This window comes from Mollisia scopiformis (assembly GCF_001500285.1).
Source record: "Mollisia scopiformis unplaced genomic scaffold LY89scaffold_13, whole genome shotgun sequence".
In the NCBI taxonomy this organism is placed as follows: domain Eukaryota; kingdom Fungi; phylum Ascomycota; class Leotiomycetes; order Helotiales; family Mollisiaceae; genus Mollisia; species Mollisia scopiformis.
This window is the reverse complement of record NW_017263593.1, coordinates 828,760-845,953: the sequence shown is the minus strand read 5'-3', so window position 1 is coordinate 845,953 and position 17,194 is coordinate 828,760. Positions and strand designations below refer to the sequence as shown.

The window sequence follows — 17,194 nt, the reverse complement described above, 5'->3', positions numbered from 1 at the left end:
ATCTTGAAGTCAAAATTGTTTCGCTATGATTCATCTCGTACATTGAAATGGGCGAAGCCGTCAATTTCTAGCTTGGTTGAAATGTTCGGCCATCATAACGAGGTAGGGCCAATGTATTTCTCTGATAGTCAAGCTTCAACATGTTGTTTCTTTTCTGCAAAGCATGCGATGAATTGAATGACGGTACGAGTATGTGATTTGCTTTCATTTTTGTGTTAAAATCCGCTTTCTTCTGGAATGCGTCTCGGGGGTTTGGAATGAGCAATAACAGCCTCGACGCGAGCACAAAGACACGTACAGTATGGATATTTCCCAAAGACGAAGATGTCTGCGGCTCCGACACAGAGAGAACTTACAAGATATGCGACAAGATACGGCACATCTAGGAATGTCTTATTCAGAGGCACAGGAAAGAGTGGTCTTACTCCCATCCTATTTCAAGCAGACAGTTCAGCGGCAGATGAAGCCGCCATCGACGAGTTCAAGGCTCGCGAGGACTACCAGAGAAGCATTCTTCGGACATTTACGACTTGGGAGCTAGAAGAATCGGGCTGTTTGAGTAAAGCAGATGCAAAGCCTTCTGATTTAGAGGTCCCGATTCATAAGATACTCATTAAGAGTCGATGGTTGGCGAGCAGCAACAATATTGGTGGCGGCATTCAAGGTACTTGGGAAGCCAAAAACAATGTCGTTTGGAAAATTCTTAAGCCCATTTTGCGATTATCCACCAAACTTCTGGCTGCGTCCTGCTTGTGGCTTTGGTACGGATCCACGGTTGAGGATCGAGTCCGCATCACCTAGGCGAACTCGAATAGAAAGGTCACTAATCGGCATACAGGTTTGACGCATTGATCAATGCTGACTGGGTCAAGCTTCCTGCCTCACAATTCAACGATGGGGGCCATGAGAGAGACTTGTATGGAATTCGAGCTCGTGAACCACAAGTTGCAGCGAATGCGACGCTGAAAATCACTGAGGTTTGGGAAAAGCTAAAGGGCAAGCTTCGATTCGATATCCAGCCAAGCAAGAATAACGCCAGAAATCGAAACTCAAAGACGAATTCTTTTCTCCAGTCTGTGCACCAGAACCAAGATCCAAAGGACTTGTTATCCCTCAAAATAACACTAGCGCTAGAGTTGCTGGCGCCACTGCTTAAGTCCGAGTTGAATGTTACTGAGACGCTTATGCAACAGTTCTTCGTGGCCAAGGTTGTAAGTAACGACGAATCGTGGAGACAGGGGTTCCGACTGACGTGGAAAGATTCTTCATGAGATGGCTGTAAGTCGACCGTCGCGGACAGGAGAGTACAGAGTCTAACGCCAATCTACTAGCATGTAGCTGTACGGTATATCCAATCTTTAGACATTCCTAATCATCCTTCGCCAGTCTTCCCTGTTCAGCCGGAACCAGTGAGTCCAGGTGGCTCTTCTCAGATTAAGATAGATTTAACACCACATAGTTTTTCGAGGACGAGGAAAGCAACGAATGCGGGAGAGCACTCGAGAACGCTGTTTGGGGTGGCTATGTTACAGACTTCTGGATAGTCAGATCCGATTTGCGTTTTAGCAAGATGGACAGCTGGGCTGTCCTCAGCGTTTGTGTCCATAACTGTAAGTTACATCTTTCCACAGATTCACCTCCCTTTCTTTGCTATCTATGGTGCCGGTCCGCAGCCAGGCTTTCGTCACACAACCATCTTCCTGGTTTTGAAGAGTGCAGATTCTGCGCGGGCTCGCCATTTACGCGAATGGCGCAGATTGCGCCTTCTCCTACTTAAATACGGAGGTACACAAAATCAGCGGGCTAATTTTGAATTCCGGGATATAGGGGTCAATTTCAAATTCTTTCCACCAGACTTGCGAGTGGTGCTACCAGAACAAAGACAGCGAATCAGATTCAGCGAAAACTTTCAAGAGAATGCGATCGCCAGCTATGTAAGAATCTCGTTCTTAGACTGCAGCCCTACACCAACTTTGCACGAATTGTAGGTACTGATGTGTTGCAGTGGCCAGTGCCAGTGACATTTATGGAAAACATACTCCAGACGGACTACTGGGACACTCAGGTAGCGCAATTCACAACACAGGCATTTAAACCAGACCGTATTTTGTAAGTGCCTTATGAAATCACCCTGTTCCTGACATACGCTCACCACCAACATAAGCGGCCACATCATCGTCCGAGGAGCCACATCCAAACCTGAAGACGAGAGCTACCTCATAGCTCTGGGCCCAAAGTATGATGACTGGGTGACGGAATCCGGCAAAAGGGTCTCAACCATGGAGAAAATCGACTACAGAACAATGGACGACATCAGGTACGGAAAGCTGATACCAGCAGACAAGCAATGGAGGCCGATATTCGACCAAACGGAAGCTCACGCACAGAAGATACAAGATGCTATAGATCAACAAGATCGGATCTCGAATGCTAGAAAACGTAGGCTGAGTGGTGCTCAAGGTCAGGCGACTACGAAGAAACAGAATACGGGAACAGCGTCGCCTGCAGGCTCCACAGCAGGACCGCCATCTTCGGCAGGATCATCATCTCGATCAAGATCAGCTTCTCCATCAGGCAGTCAGTCACCATTAGGGTGTTGAGACTGCTTAGTACCACAAGCATTGACATCACGATATCTAGCAAGAGCAAACAAGTCGCAATAAATTCATACATTCATTCTCATCTAACTTTAACTCATAACGTTATCCATAGCCTCATCTCATCATCTCGTCTCTCCCTTTCCTCACTTCATCCAACAACAACATCCTTAAACTTCCTCGCACTAACCCTCCTCTCAAACAAATAATCCAACTCCTCAAAACTCCTATGCGCCGTCTCCGGAATCCTAAAATAAACCCACACCACACTCACCAACGCCGTCCCCCCGAAAATAAAACCAATCTTGCCTTTCAAATTCGCTGCGTCGGGATTAATCAATAATGGAACAACGATATTCATCAATACGCCAAAGAGATTCTGGACCACGATACCGAGTCCAACGGTGCGAGAACGGAGACGGGAGGAGGAGATCTCGGCAAAGAGCGCGAAGCCGATCGGTCCGATGGTGGAGAGGTAGATGAAAGCAAAGGCGATAATGCATGCTACCTGGCCGTAGACTGGACCAGTGTTGCCGCCCCTTGTCGCGGGTAGGATATCGAGGATGGCGATCAAGAATAAAAGTACTGTCAAGATGCTCATACCAACAAGAGTTGCTGAGCGACGACCCGTTCTATTGATCAAGAACCAGGAACAGACAACGCCTACGAGACCAAGAACCGATACACCGACGGACATTGAGAAGGATGTTGAGGCAGAGAGGCCTGCTTGCTCGAAGAAGTAGCTCGAGTAGCCAACGACGAATACTACGCCTGAGAGCTGAGCAACGGAGAAGATACCCATTGCTATCTCAGTGCGACGAAGGTCTGAACCTCGGAAGCAGTCTAGGTATGAGGTACTGTTTGCTTTTTGTTCTTCTGTCGTGATGGTCTTCGATATCTTGCCTAGAGTTTGGAGGGGTGCTGCATATCCGAGTTTCTGCAGGACTTCAGTAGCGTAGTTAGTGCGGCGCTTGCGGACGAGGAACCATGGGGATTCGGGGCAGAAGGGGAGGCCGAGCAGGAGCAGGACTGGGAAGATGAACTGTAGAGCGAAGGGAATCTTGTAAGCTAGGGTTGAGTCGAGGGTTCCGGTTCCTTTGAGAATGAGGTTTGCTGCTAGTTGACCGATGCCGATGAACAATTGAACTCCAGATGTCGTCAGGCCACGGACTTCCACTGGACAAATTTCTGCTGCAAATGAGGATGGGATCGTTAGGAAGCAGCCGAGTGAGAGACCGTTGATGAGCTGTGATGGTCAGCGAGAGAAATCTTCGAGGCAAAGAGTAAGAACTCACCTTTCCTGCTAGCAGTGTCCCAGGTTGTCCTGCGAATATCTGGATGAAGACTGCACCGATACTGACAACACATCCCACTGCAAGAGTTATCCTCTTTCCCATCCTATCTGCAAGATACCCAGACCCGATGGCTCCAAAGAAACCTCCGATAGAAGAGGCCGTGTTGAAAGCGATTTGCCAGCTAGCGCTAATGATGTAGGCATTCTGGAACATGTAACCAAAATCCTTCTGGAATGATGGAACAGATATGACTCCATTAGACAACTAAATATATCGTCAGTCTCAATTATTGTATAGTGTCGTTCAAGAGACTTACCAATACATCCATTCCCCAATTAATTGCCCCCAACCCCATAAATGCGGACCAGAGAATGGCAGCCCTATATTGTGACAATAATTCCCATGTTGATTTCTTGCTGTCGTTTATTGAGATGATCTCAGTTGTGCTCACTGCATCTTCTTCCGCCGTCACTTTCACCTCTTGTGTGATCGATTCCTGTATGTTCTCTGCCATCTCGTCTCTGTCTTCGGATTTGATGGCCGCAGCATGTTGGGTATTATCCGTCGAAGGGACCGTCTTATGATTGAGAAGGTTATTCGGACGCGAGACTCGATTCATGCGCCCTGGTAAAGAGGACCAACGAGTGGTTAAGCCTTTGAGCCGTAATCTGGGAAGATGCTGGAGTTGTGGACTGACTCGCGGATACTGCGGGGATGGAGGTTGTATCGTGAGATTTATGAACCCATGCAAGGTACGGAACACGTCCACGTCCAAAATTTTGCTCGGGGTCCTATCCGGAGCAGGGATGTTGGGGGCACTAGATAGAGATGGCGCGACATTGTGGTGTTCTAGAAAAACTCAGTAAAGTGGGTCATTGTTGACTCGTGCTATTTCGAGTTTGGGATATCGTACAAGTCCGAGTCAATTGCAGCTTGCGGCAACGAAACAACAACAAAGGAAAACCAGGAGAACGCATCTTCTCTATTCCTATAGCCAACGGTCTCCTTTATGTGCCAACCGAGCTAAACATGCCCTCGATCAACCGCATAGGCATCCCAACTAAGGTCATAGATAAGCGACCCAATGCGAATTGCGAGCGTGCTCCCCTCACCCCCATAGACCTTCGCTAAGGCTTGCTCGTCGCAGAGCTGCCCAAGCAACGCGAGGTCTTGAATGTCATTTATCATGGAAAGTGTGTTGATAAGGGTCTGATGATCTTGGCCACTTATTCGGTCGATACACACGATGAGATCGTAGATATAGCCCGGGCCCAACCTTGCCACCGATGGAACCAGAGCTTGACATTTTTGAATGAGTTGAAACACAATATTCGAAGGAGGCCAAAACCCACCATTCTTCTCGAGTAGTTCACTAACCCGGCCTAGCAAAGGAATCGTGGCGTCGTATAGATAGGCTTGGGCGATTGGATTGAAGCGATGTTGCAACATCTCGTTCAGTAACAGATCGAGGTGAGGAGGATTTGTGATGTAAGGCGCAAGAAGAGCATTTCCTCGAGTGGCCATCATAGCCATGATGTTTTCCCAAGCGGCAGAATCATATGAATAATCCTCTAGACTTCGAAACTCGTACCATGGTTTGCTGGGTTGTATTGCCACTCGATTGCCGGAAGCTCGAAGGCTTCGATACAGCTCAGGCCATTCTCGCCTTAATTGAGTGGGCGTCACTACCCAATGATTACGGCCAGTATCGATAAGTAACTCCGAACCTCTCAACCAAGGTCTTCTGATAAGTGCTGGAGGGATTTGAGCACGAGCATTCCAAAGTGGATTCCAAGGCGGATTGACCCTGATAGGTCCCGCCATTTTCATATCTTGGGAGGAGCAAAACAAGGCAAGCGATATATGTGTCAGACTTGACGAGATTTGTGAGCGTATAGTGAAAATGAAGAAATGGCAGCAGCAACCAAAGATTGAAGTAGTTGTAGTGGGTTTCTTATACGTGCCCGCTGATGAGGCAGCAGTATGTCCTCTGCACAGGAATAGGTCATTAAACAAGACAATCTATCAGACAAGGCGTTGGCATGTCCTCGAATTCATGAAAACATGTCGACGTACTAGTTAACAGTGTGTGAGATGGCTCAAATCTGAAGGCACTGTCACATAACACTTGGTCCAACTGAGCATTCGAGGCGCGCTCATAGAGGTGCCAGCTGGGTGTGCCACTCGACACTTGGCAAAAACGAGGCAAAGAGCAACTCATCCCAAGAACCATCTCGCAAGATTGATCCTTCGTACAGCGTTCGACTTGCTCAAACGAGACGCAATATGATGTGATGTGTACCAAGCAAACACGCAAGGTCGTGGCAAATGATGGAAGTAATGTTGCATCGTGACGGGGTCACAAGGACAGAATAGTGTTTGCTATGAAGACGAACACTTGGCTCACTCGATGCCAAAGAAACTTGGTTCCTTACTTTGTGGAAAAAAAGAGTTTGCTCTGTCTGAGAAAGAACGAAGGATGGCAGTCGGACAGGCTGGGATAACCTCGGTCCGCTCGCAAACCCTAGTCTCTATCAGGATACCTAAGCGAGATTTAGAAACAAAGTCCACCTCTCTTCTGGAAGATACCTAGGTACAGTATATCACAGAGTGATACAGACAACAGAACCTTCTCACTCCCGGATATGATTGGTGTACAAGCCTATATCAATTGCTGATTCAGACCTCAAATTTGCCTAAGTGGTGTTATCATGGAGGAATTCACATCGCAAGTGCAATGTGCATACCGAGTTCGAGCAAATGCCCGCATTCACCTGTCTTTGCGTGTAGTCATAATTTTATGATGTCTTGTACATAATTTTCCATGATGGCTTGTAGGACATCATGGTCATGAACATAGATGACTTTTGAACGTTCTTGGCATTCATTCCTGCATTAGTGATCAGAATGCCGAGACGAGGTCTTAACTACTGAGTGTTTATGATATGCTTACAAGGGTGTTTCATAATAGTCCCTTGCAACATTAGATTGATGTACTCTTTTGACTTGGGATGGACACTTGCTTAGTGGTGAATATTGCTGACTGGGAAATCACCAATGTGAATAGTCCACATAGTGAAAGTCAATAGAACCCTCTTTCCATAGCAGCGAGTCTTTACATCTCTATATCTCTACAACAAAACAGCACACAAGCAACAACTGAGGTAATCCATCACATGACAAACTCAGATTCACCAGAATTGACAACAACAGACAACCTACGTATTGGTGTTTACCAGATTCTTATTCTAGTAAGATTCAGGATTATTTTTTGAGCAAAACTGATTCGATGACTTTGCATCCTAGCTCATGCAACAAGGTCTGCGATGATAATCTAGCCAGATAATTGAGCTAAAACCGAAGCCTTTTCCCAGACCACTCTATGAAGGACCCGGAATCTTCCTTTTTCAGCTCTTGGATGACTTTCATCAAACTCGCGATGCTAGTGTCCATGTCATCCACAAAGTCATATCCAGTCAGTCGGGTCGGAAGGAAACCCGGCTCGACGCAGACAACCGTAATGTTTTGTCCCTCATTTTCAAACTCGCGAGCAAAGGTAACCATCACTTGATTCAAAGAGGCCTTCGCTACTCTGTAAGCCATACAAGTACCAAAGGTGTTGTCTAGACAAGGTGTTATAATCTTAAAAGTTTGGAGAGGGGATCGGCATCTTACCAGTGACTGAGCCAAAAGTAGAAGAGACATTCACGACTCTGGCTGAGGGACTCTTTTCCAAATTCGGTAGAAAATGCTTCGTAGTAAGGTACCGGCCCTAGATGATGGTGAACTTTCCATCCGAAGAGATGGGATGGAACATAAGAAGAGGCAGCCATCCTTACCACTGCCATTGTTTGGAATTTCTCCATGAAGAGATCTGAAGTCTGCTCCTGCCAAGGCTTAGGGTTTGGCGACAACCCTATTCATGAGTTAACGATGCCATCATCCCCTTGATATGCCATTCAGATACCTCCGACATTCAGCAAGACATCAATCGGCTTATCGCCGTATTCTTTGGTTGCTCTGATGATACTAGATTCAACGAGGAATTCGATCTCGAGGATCTTTGCTCCAGTGGCCTCGAGCTGTTGGAACACCCGTGAGCTGAAGTCTAGATAAGATATCGCAGCAGGGAGATTCTGACCACGTACCTCTTTCACGGATGGATCTGTCTTGGTCTGGGGTCGAACAGATCCGGTAACATCCCAGGACAGAGCAGCGAAGGCCTTCGCAAGATTCAGTCCAATACCTCTGTTTGCACCTATTGAGATTGTCAGCTTCACCCTCCCAACACAAATTCTGGCCTTTACTTGCCAACAATGAGTACATTCTTAGTCGTCATGGTAGTCGGGCCGTGGTTCTGATGCTGAGTCAGTTGCTGAAGTCGCGATCGTAATCTTGCAACGAAGGGCATGTGGATGATGGGTAATCGCAAGGCTGGAAAGCAATTATTTGGCGGAGGGACGATTGCACGAGATTAGGACCCCTAACAAAATCTAGCAACACACCCTATCCATAGGCTATGGTGATGCTACTTTGAGGATGCTCATTCTGAGTCGTCGCTATCGTCATTCTGTTTGTTTTCATGGTCGACAAGAAACTTGATTCGTTTTGTATCTAATTTGTAGACTATTTCCTGTCTATTTTACGATGGCCGCTCAAGAAGGAAACACTTTGGAACCAGCCACAGCGCCTACCCTACCTGTTCCACCCATCGTGAACTCCTCTACATCTGGAGTAACATGTAAGAGTATTCTATTGCATGCTCCACAGCAGGCTACAGCTGCCAGTACAGCCATGCTACCCCGAAAACAATTCGCGGATTTAATCAACGTTTATTTTAATCGATCTAAAGACGAGTTTCTCATCTCTGGAGAGCACTATATCCCCTTAGCACACTTCCTCGACCCTCAAGGTTTTCCAGCCCGGAAACGATCTTTAGAGTCAAGGATAGAGAGACCTGTTGTGTTCGTACACGTCAATAATGAGAAAGAGCCCAAAACGCGGGTATTGAAGTATGATGCTTTTGGTGGGAGCGCTATCTTTTCTAATCTAGCTCCTCCGGATTTGCATTCGTCGCATATTGTCTTCATGACTGGGTGGCAGACTGGCGAATGGCTTCGGGTTCTGGGCGCACAGTGTCACATTGATCCGGAGCTCTTTCGTCGCCACCTCAGTTTCCTGGACAACGTCGATTTCTTTGACCTTCCTCCACTGCCCTCGAAATGTTTTAGTATTTGGAGACTCCGGGTGACGACAATTTGTAATCGTCAGGTTGAACTGAGCCGGCAAGCTGTAAAGCAGGGGAGGGATACCGACCTCGAGGTCGTGAAACGATACCAAAATGAATTGAACGCGAGCGGAGTTGCTGGAAGCTCAATAATCCGCCGCTATGCCGTTCACAATGAGGCGGTGTTCACTTTAGAGCAAGACATCTCAATATCAGTTCACAGGAAGAAGAATGGTGGATGGTTAGGTATGAATGATCAATTGGACCAGATCTATTTCTAGTTTCCAGTTTGCGCTTGAAACAGTTCTGTACTAACAAACGGCTGTTCAGGTATGGTATGGCTCGATATTGGAAGCAGTCTCGAGGATGGCCCAAGTGGCCCATGGAACAACCATAACAACAGTCCAAGAGCCGCCACCAGTGCGTTTCTGCCCAGAGTACAACAAAAACCGAACGCCGCCTTGTATCCACCCGATCTCGAAGACCTTATATACGAACAACCTCGAAACCTTGATAGAATTGAATCGGTGATCGGCCGACATTCGCAAAGCGCGACGCTTCTTCCAATGCAATACGGGCTGTCCCTTGATCGTGATACTATGTGGCAAGATGCGTTGTACGCGTTCAGCGATCTTTTGAATTTTGTCGCGAGCTCCGAAAATCAATTCATCAACTATATGGAGGAGCAAGTGAAGGCCGCCAGTCGTGTCTTTCGAGGTCAGGAAGAATGGTCGCTAGAGACACTGAAGTATAGCAAAGCCTTGTTAGACGAGCACATTAGCAACATAGAAAGGACAATTTCTTACCTGGAAATTGAAGGTGAGCCAGATTTTCCCCGCGCAATGACTTCCCCAGGACTAGGGAAGAGCCAAGCGACTCGCAAAATGTTGATGGGAGACTTCAAATACTTGCTTGCGCACACTAAATCCGCTTCGGCTGCTGCAAGAGAGGGCATGGCCATCATACTGGAAGATGTCATGCTTAGAGATGCGAGGAAACAGATAGGCCAAGCTCGGGAAGTCGGACGCTTATCATTGCTGGCATATTTCTTTCTACCTTTATCGTTAGTGACAAGTATCTTCGGGATGAATTTCGTCACGTTCAGCGATTGGAAAGCAGCAGTGGGAACGAGTCTTGCCGTCTACATTGCTGTGATGGTGATCTCATTGGCACTCGCGTTCTGGGATCATATGCCATGGAAACGATCATAGTGTGCAAGCATCTCGTTTTCCTAGGCAGCTGCAATCTGTAATTATCGATGTGGTAGAGCTATAATTCGATCAAAATCTTCTGCTGAAAGTATCTTTCCATCCTCATAACTTGGCCCCTCCTTGGAATACAGCCGTATTGCCTGGGCAAGATGATTGGAAGATCCGGTGTCGTCACCTTCAAGCTTGTGGAGGACAGACAGCCTGAAGTACGTCCTAGCAAGCTCCGCTCCATACCATTCATGGGCTTTGAAGCCTGAAAGTGCTTGCTCCAAGTAGATCCTGCAAAATTGTAAGTATAGTGCGGAAGGAATAATATCGTAGGCCCTCACTGGGCAGTATCGTACTGGCTGCGGTTGCAATGATAGGCGCCTAGATTTCCACACACTTGACTTGTGTACCTGCTATTCTTACCTACGGTGCCTGTAAAGTGCCGCAGAGCTAGCTGAGCGGCTGTAGTAGCCTCAAGTGGTCGACTTTGTTGAAGTTGCAAGTAACTAAGGCATCGATACACAATTCCAAGCCTTCAGCATTTCAAGTCAGTCACGTAAGATATTCACCACGGTTACCAAACTCACGTAAAATCCCCAACTTCACTTTCACGATGCTCATTGCAATATTTCAGGGTCCCTTCCAGAGACTTGATAGCTTCATCGTTTCTCCCAAGTGCTGACATCGCATAGGCCTGGTGGCAGTGGGACCGAATGGGCAAGTCGTCTCCACCAATAAATCGTGGACTTCTCTTGGTTATCTCAATAGCTATCTTGCAGTGTTCAATGGACTCTTCATATCGTCCCACGAGCATAAGCACCTGCCCAAGCTCGCCATGTGCAGTCGCAAGTCGATCTTCGGAGAATTGGCTTCCGTCACAGAGTTTGATGCGGACTTGAAAATGGTCTTCAGCATATTGCAGATTCTTTTCCAGATTGTCATTAATCTGCACTGATAAAGCGGAGAGCAAGAACAAATTGTCTGCCAAAAGGTCTTGCATCTCTTCCACGTATTTGCGACATATCGTTAACGCTTGAAGTAGAAGGGGTTGAGCAGCAAAGAACTCACTTCGCTCAAACAGGTACCTAAATTTTAATTCAATTTATTGAGGCTCGGCCAACAGGGGAGACTTACCAGCCGGCAAACAATAGCAGTTGAGCCACATGACGATGTGTTGTCGGCGAGACGTCCCATGACGTGTACTTCTGATACGCATAACTAATTTTGAGAATATGTTGCAATAATTCTTCAGATCTCTGCCATGTCGCCATATTGTGCTCGAATTGCAAGAATGGAGTAGGCCAAGCTCTCAAAAGCAACGTCGTAGTAAAGGGAAACACTACATATGCATCACTGCTTGACATATGGGCCTGTACTACATCTTGAACAAGTCGATGAAGCATGATTTGCTTATCCTCCTTCATCGGCTTCACCAGAGACACTTTAATCAGATCAGTCCTAGCTTTTAAGTATGTACTTTCATCGACAGGAAATTTTGGTATGGGATCCTTCGGCAGTTCGTCCGTAAATAGGGATTCTTGAATGCGATCTGGATTCAGGAACGACATAATTTTTAAAAGAACGTTTGATTCCAGACCGAGACTTTCGAAAGCACAAACAGTGAAAAGGGAATGCTTGTAGTAATAGTCCTGCATGAAATCGGGCTTCGCCTTGACAACCGATTCTATGGGCATCTGCTTCTCGTAATGCGCAAGAAACTCTTGTACGGTCATCTCCCATCTATCGATCAGAGCAGTAATCTGTGTCATAGCCAATGGTAAGCGGCCGAATCGTTCTGCAGGTAAGACAGAAGTTCGAATGTATTCCGGGGTATCAACAAATGACGATAGTCTCTGACGCAAAAACGCAGCAGCTTCTTCCGGGGGGAAATGATTCGAGGTCAAGTCCAGGTCCATTCTTCTTCGCGATCGAATCCCTACTCGTTATCAAGACAGAGCCAGAACTACCAGTTGGCCAAAAGCTGCGCAGTAATCCCAGGTCATCGAAGTTATTGAAGATAATTAACCACGTGGCAACTGGGGGATGGGCTAGGTTCTCTGCTGAAGATGATCGCCTCTTGATAAGTAGATTAGACAGCCACTCTAGAGCTACTGATAACTCGATTTTTATCAGATGCATCTGCAAATCCAAGTCTAGCAGCTCCTTCGGTAACCACATCGCAGTAGGAACAAACAACGTACACCACCAAAGGAACCTTTTCTATCGTCTCATAATGCCCAGGTCAGTCTGGAGTGCTGTGGTTTATCCAGCGCTTATTTTCACCGTTGCTCTGCTTGCCATGAGAAGTGAGTTGACCGTTCCTATAGTTCGGAGTAAAGTAAAGGGTGCGATGCTGATCATGGTAGCGTTTCTAGGCCCGAGTGCACCAATCCAGCAGCTCTTGGGGCAAGTCCACCAAGTAGAAGATGGCATCAATTCCAGTCTCGCTTCTATTATCGATCGATATCGTCCAGATCTGACAAGCTACGAAAAGTTCTATCGAAATACACACCAGGACCCCGAGCTTTCCGGCGTTGAGGCCAACACCGCGGCGGTCGTCGCGTCGCATCTCGAAGGTCTCGGACTCGTTGTTCATTCAAATATCGGGGGACATGGCGTGGTCGGGCTACTCGAGAATGGTCTTGGCAGAACTGTCCTGATCCGCGCAGAGCTGGATGCTTTGCCCAGGCATGAGCAGACCAACTTGTCATATGCAAGCACAAAAATAATGACCGACAGATATGGGAATGAGCGGCCAGTGATGCATGCCTGTGGCCATGACATGAATATGGCCGCACTTCTGGGGGCTACCGCGCTGCTGCACGGCGCTCGGGAACACTGGATTGGTACACTGGTCGTCGTCTTCCAGCCCGACGAGGAGGAGAAGGGAGGAGCTGAGGCTATGGTGGAGGATGGACTTTACTCGATGATTCCGGTTCCAAACATCATGCTTGCGCAGCATGTGACCCCTCTGAACAGCGGATCCGTGGCAATTGCTTCTGGTCCTGTGCTGATGGCTGCCGACGCTGTTGATGTTCGAGTCTTTGGCGAACCCTGCCCTGGCATCAATCCTCAACTATGTCAAGACCCCATCGCGATCGCAATGCGCATTGTGCAGAGCATACAAGACCTGGTAAAGAAGGAATTTGGAGAGGAAGAAGCAACCGTTGCATGCTGGGGATTCCACGCGGGAATCCCAGGCGCCGACTTCGTATTCTATGCCGACTTCCTTCTCGATATTAAGACCGTCAAGCCCAAGGTCAGGGACGAGGTACTTGTTTTCGTCAAGAAGTCAATCGAGGCACAATGCAAGGAGATGGACTGCCCAAAAGATCCGCTTTTCACTTCCAAAGTACGAGCGCCTCTCACGACGAACGCCGAATCTGCAGTGAAGCCTATACGCGAAGCCTTCAGCTCTTATTTTGCATCCAATCTTCTGCCTATGGAACTACAGCGAGTGACAGAAGACTTCTCAGCTCTGCAAGGATCGTTCAAAATTCCTTACGCTTATTGGAATTTCGGTGGCACTTCTTCGGACGAAGATATCGCATATAACCATTCACCATTCTATGCGCCTGCTCTTGATCCAACTTTGAAGTCCGGGATAGATGCTATGGCATTGGCTACACTGGCATCTTTTGGATCAGAAGGGCATGCACCTTAAATGGTAATCAGTCACAGTAGCTGTAGATCTCATCTCTACTCCAGCCCCATGTTTGTTTGAAATGTGTCTCTTGAGACAGGGGCAACTTTTCGCTACTTTATGGTAAAACTTCCTCTTCAATTCTCCTAGAAAATGAAATATCTCTGAAGAACAAGCATCATGTGTCTGCTTCCTCCCTTCGCTCCGAGTCGCCTTCCTCAATTTCCTCTCTTCGACCCCTTTCATCACCCTCATCCACAAGCCTGATCCAAACCAATGCCAAAAGCGTCGTGAAGAACACAAGCTGATTGATCTGAGTGTGTGGTTAGAAAGAGTTATGTATCAATGGAATATGAAATTCACGGAGGAAATCAAAAAGGCGATTCCGGTAGGTGTTCCATCAGGCTTCCTTCCCTTATGAAATATGTGCGCAGTGACCGGTCCACCTATTACCCTTGCCACCATTTCAACGTTGTTCATGGTTGTGAACAAGCGTGAATGCTGAGCAAAAGTTACATATGAAGAAGCCAATCCTTGAATGCCGGCCTCTGCACCCTCTCCCAGACCGCAGAGGAAGGTTGCTTGCCACCAAGTCAGCTTTTATGAATATGGTAAGAGTAGTACATTTGATTATCGACTTACCTATTCCGAATCCAATCGAGCTCGTGACTCGCCACACAGAGAAGAAGCCACAGGACAAGATGATGAGGCACAACACAATGATGTAGAAATCTATGAATCGTTGTAAATAGTACCGCCGGCGGCAGTAATAAGTCAACATTGGAAGACCAAATCCAATCGACAAAAGTGCGGCCAGAGATTGAGCCCATGAGAACCAGGATGTCTGGTCGTATCTCAGACAGAAACGCTCAGATGCATATTGAGCAAAGAAACCTTCACTCTCGAATGCGAATCTGAGCCCAAAGATACATAGCAGAAGAATTGAAACATCTCTATCCCAAAACATACAAAATACCTCTCCCCAAATGTTTCTTCTGATTCTCTGCCAAGCGTCCTCATGATCTTCAAGCAGCGGTAGCAATGGTCGTGATACCTCTGCATCTGCATCATCGGTGTCGAGAGGAGTGTTCAGAACAGTGACTGTCTTGTTCTTCAAGGTACGCAGAGTCCAGATCAGGATTATAATAGGTATAAAAATAACTGTACTACTGAAGAAAGGTAGCCAGACATTCCGAGCTAAAGTCATCGATGCGATTGGTGGCGCCACGATATTCGCTAAATCCTCCGACAATGCCACAAAGTAGAAAAGTTGTGTTCTTCAGTTTATCATTAGATATGTACTATTAGACCCATAGGAGGCGTTTACCTCTTGGAATATGGGCTTGTATCTGCAAGCGTAGCGAGGATAATAGGACAAAAGACTCGACTTCCACCTCCTATGAGAGTGAAAATCGGAGCTGCCAACACAAGTCTGACAGGAATGGTTTTTCCAAAGTAGCCTATCAAATTTGAATCAGACAAGTTCAGAAATTAACATGAATAGAGTAACGTACACACAAGCATAGTGAAAAACATAGATAGTAACTCGCCCATGCAAATCAACAGCAAGACCAACCGACGGCCTTTCCTATCAGCAATCGAGCCGTAATAAATAGATAGCAGTGTACCTATTGTTCCTTAATGTTAGAGCCAATTAGTTTGAAATTTTGGGCATCCGCTACCTGGAATAGCTTCTAAAGATAATCGCCATCCCATAACGAACAGTACTAGTTGAGCGGAAGGCATTAGTTATGTATATCGGCAGACATAGCGAGATCTTTCGTTTGAATGAAATGAGGCAGCGCTTTTTAAGGGTCCTACGATAAAGAATAGGCGGAGATCATCTATTGTCCACTTGGTGGATTCTGAGACTAGAGATCTTCAATGGTGAGTGAATCGCGCGGACTTGCGCCCCCTTGTGGCCTAGGTTGGGACAATCGTCGCATAAAACAACGACCACATCCGCTGAACTCAGCGACCATAGCCCCTGAACATTGCATTTAATTGTAATAGATAATTTTTGTACAGAGCTCAGCTGGATATAGTAGATCATAGACAATGACTAGGTAAATTATCCAGTGAAGATCTGGTTGCTATCGTAGGAATATATTAGTTTCTTACAACTCGATCATTCTACTTTAACTTGAAGAAGAGAGAACTACCGCTTTAAGATACTGAATCACTGACGGGCTTTGAATTTTGATGCAAATTCTGCTTGTGTACTTTCTTCAAGTTAAAGCAATCTACTCGCATATTTCTGGATTCGGCTTTTTATTTTTGCTGCTTTACAAATATTAAATCTAAAATTGCATTTGAAACTTATAAATGCTCCGATTTATTTGCTGTAAATAAGAGTTTTAAAGATACCAAAAATATACCACTGGAAATAATAGTGGATCTTACAGGAGGACTAGGCAATATTCCGGGGGAAAGACTATATGATCAGAGGGATACTGTAGCTTTTTCTCGCTTATCGGCAAAATTATTGTTCCAGCACCAACACTACTAGCTCCTTCCGTCCTCGGTCCTCGCTTCTCGGCGTAATGTTTCTCCATGACCGACATTCCCCCTTTACCTCACTTTCCTCTCGCTTCACGGCGCAACATTCTTCCGAAATATCTACCATGTCTCAACCATTCACACCACCCCGCCTTGATCAGAAGATTGGCTTTGGTTTCATCCTAGGTGACCAACACCTTCGAACCCGACGTGAGTACAATACGTTCTGATACAGCTTTACAATACCACCTGTCAAATACTAATACTATCTTCACAGAACCTCCTAACCGAACCAGCTGGTCCTTCTGCGACCGCCTTTGACGAAGCCGAAGACACCGACGAAGCTACCGAGAGGAAGAAGAAGGCCGCCGCTAAAGTCAAGAAGGCCGTCGCTAAGTCCAAGAAGCACGTTGTCAAGGTCAAGAAGGCCCGCGTTCCCCGAGTCCGAGTCAAGAAGTCAATCACCACCAAGAAGAAGACTACTGCACCCAAGCGCAAGGCTTCCACCAAGGTTGCTACCAAGGTTCCGGACAAGAAGCGCAAAGCTCCGAGCGGAGTTGAGGATGGTCCGAGAAAGAAGGCTAAGAAGTGAGCGGGGCGGGGCGGAATAATATAAGGGCGGGATAGCGGATAAGCATGGTTTTTCACAATATCAAAGTCCCGCGGAGGGCCGGGCATCAACTAATTGCATTTGTTGCGCATAGATTTAAAAAAGAAACACACAAGTCTTTTAA

At 46.7% G+C, this 17,194-nt stretch overlaps 9 protein-coding genes across 9 annotated transcripts; 4 read left to right on the top strand and 5 right to left on the bottom strand.

The window, feature by feature from the left end:
• Positions 1-1,000: 1,000 nt before the first annotated feature.
• On the top strand, positions 1,001-2,654 carry LY89DRAFT_685411 (uncharacterized protein). Its single transcript, XM_018215077.1, has 6 exons — positions 1,001-1,278; positions 1,332-1,409; positions 1,460-1,610; positions 1,828-1,934; positions 2,006-2,109; positions 2,165-2,654. The coding sequence occupies exons 1-6, from the start codon at positions 1,273-1,275 to the stop codon at positions 2,598-2,600; spliced, it is 882 nt and encodes a 293-aa protein (XP_018070789.1). The 5' UTR covers positions 1,001-1,272; the 3' UTR covers positions 2,601-2,654.
• Positions 2,655-2,748: 94 nt separating this feature from the next.
• On the bottom strand, positions 2,749-4,406 carry LY89DRAFT_585928 (general substrate transporter; the record flags this gene model as incomplete). Its single annotated transcript, XM_018209348.1, has 3 exons — positions 2,749-3,843; positions 3,893-4,156; positions 4,209-4,406. 3 exons carry the CDS (start codon positions 4,404-4,406, stop codon positions 2,749-2,751), a joined length of 1,557 nt encoding a protein of 518 aa, XP_018070788.1.
• Positions 4,407-4,681: 275 nt separating this feature from the next.
• LY89DRAFT_83922 (uncharacterized protein) lies at positions 4,682-5,811 on the bottom strand. The gene is made up of 2 exons (XM_018223445.1): positions 4,806-5,811; positions 4,682-4,741 (listed from the first exon to the last, which is right to left on the bottom strand). The coding sequence occupies exon 1, from the start codon at positions 5,720-5,722 to the stop codon at positions 4,916-4,918; it is 807 nt and encodes a 268-aa protein (XP_018070787.1). The 5' UTR covers positions 5,723-5,811; the 3' UTR covers positions 4,682-4,741; positions 4,806-4,915.
• A 1,432-nt stretch (positions 5,812-7,243) lies between these two features.
• LY89DRAFT_734529 (NAD(P)-binding protein) lies at positions 7,244-8,218 on the bottom strand (the record flags this gene model as incomplete). Its single annotated transcript, XM_018219919.1, has 6 exons — positions 7,244-7,515; positions 7,568-7,664; positions 7,732-7,808; positions 7,860-7,974; positions 8,041-8,150; positions 8,200-8,218. 6 exons carry the CDS (start codon positions 8,216-8,218, stop codon positions 7,244-7,246), a joined length of 690 nt encoding a protein of 229 aa, XP_018070786.1.
• A 321-nt stretch (positions 8,219-8,539) lies between these two features.
• On the top strand, positions 8,540-10,330 carry LY89DRAFT_749086 (uncharacterized protein; the record flags this gene model as incomplete). The annotated part of the gene is made up of 2 exons (XM_018221166.1): positions 8,540-9,365; positions 9,450-10,330. 2 exons carry the CDS (start codon positions 8,540-8,542, stop codon positions 10,328-10,330), a joined length of 1,707 nt encoding a protein of 568 aa, XP_018070785.1.
• Positions 10,331-10,371: 41 nt separating this feature from the next.
• Positions 10,372-12,234, bottom strand: LY89DRAFT_782688 (TPR-like protein; the record flags this gene model as incomplete). The annotated part of the gene is made up of 4 exons (XM_018222607.1): positions 10,372-10,609; positions 10,660-10,851; positions 10,906-11,403; positions 11,453-12,234. 4 exons carry the CDS (start codon positions 12,232-12,234, stop codon positions 10,372-10,374), a joined length of 1,710 nt encoding a protein of 569 aa, XP_018070784.1.
• A 317-nt stretch (positions 12,235-12,551) lies between these two features.
• LY89DRAFT_707683 (metal-dependent amidase/aminoacylase/carboxypeptidase) lies at positions 12,552-14,111 on the top strand (the record flags this gene model as incomplete). The annotated part of the gene is made up of 2 exons (XM_018217628.1): positions 12,552-12,624; positions 12,745-14,111. 2 exons carry the CDS (start codon positions 12,552-12,554, stop codon positions 13,980-13,982), a joined length of 1,311 nt encoding a protein of 436 aa, XP_018070783.1. The 3' UTR covers positions 13,983-14,111.
• A 28-nt stretch (positions 14,112-14,139) lies between these two features.
• On the bottom strand, positions 14,140-15,485 carry LY89DRAFT_734525 (uncharacterized protein; the record flags this gene model as incomplete). The annotated part of the gene is made up of 5 exons (XM_018219918.1): positions 14,140-14,274; positions 14,325-14,542; positions 14,604-15,238; positions 15,289-15,421; positions 15,476-15,485. 5 exons carry the CDS (start codon positions 15,483-15,485, stop codon positions 14,140-14,142), a joined length of 1,131 nt encoding a protein of 376 aa, XP_018070782.1.
• A 1,100-nt stretch (positions 15,486-16,585) lies between these two features.
• Positions 16,586-17,052, top strand: LY89DRAFT_782686 (uncharacterized protein; the record flags this gene model as incomplete). Its single annotated transcript, XM_018222606.1, has 2 exons — positions 16,586-16,670; positions 16,757-17,052. The coding sequence occupies 2 exons, from the start codon at positions 16,586-16,588 to the stop codon at positions 17,050-17,052; spliced, it is 381 nt and encodes a 126-aa protein (XP_018070781.1).
• Between the last annotated feature and the right edge of the window lie 142 nt (positions 17,053-17,194).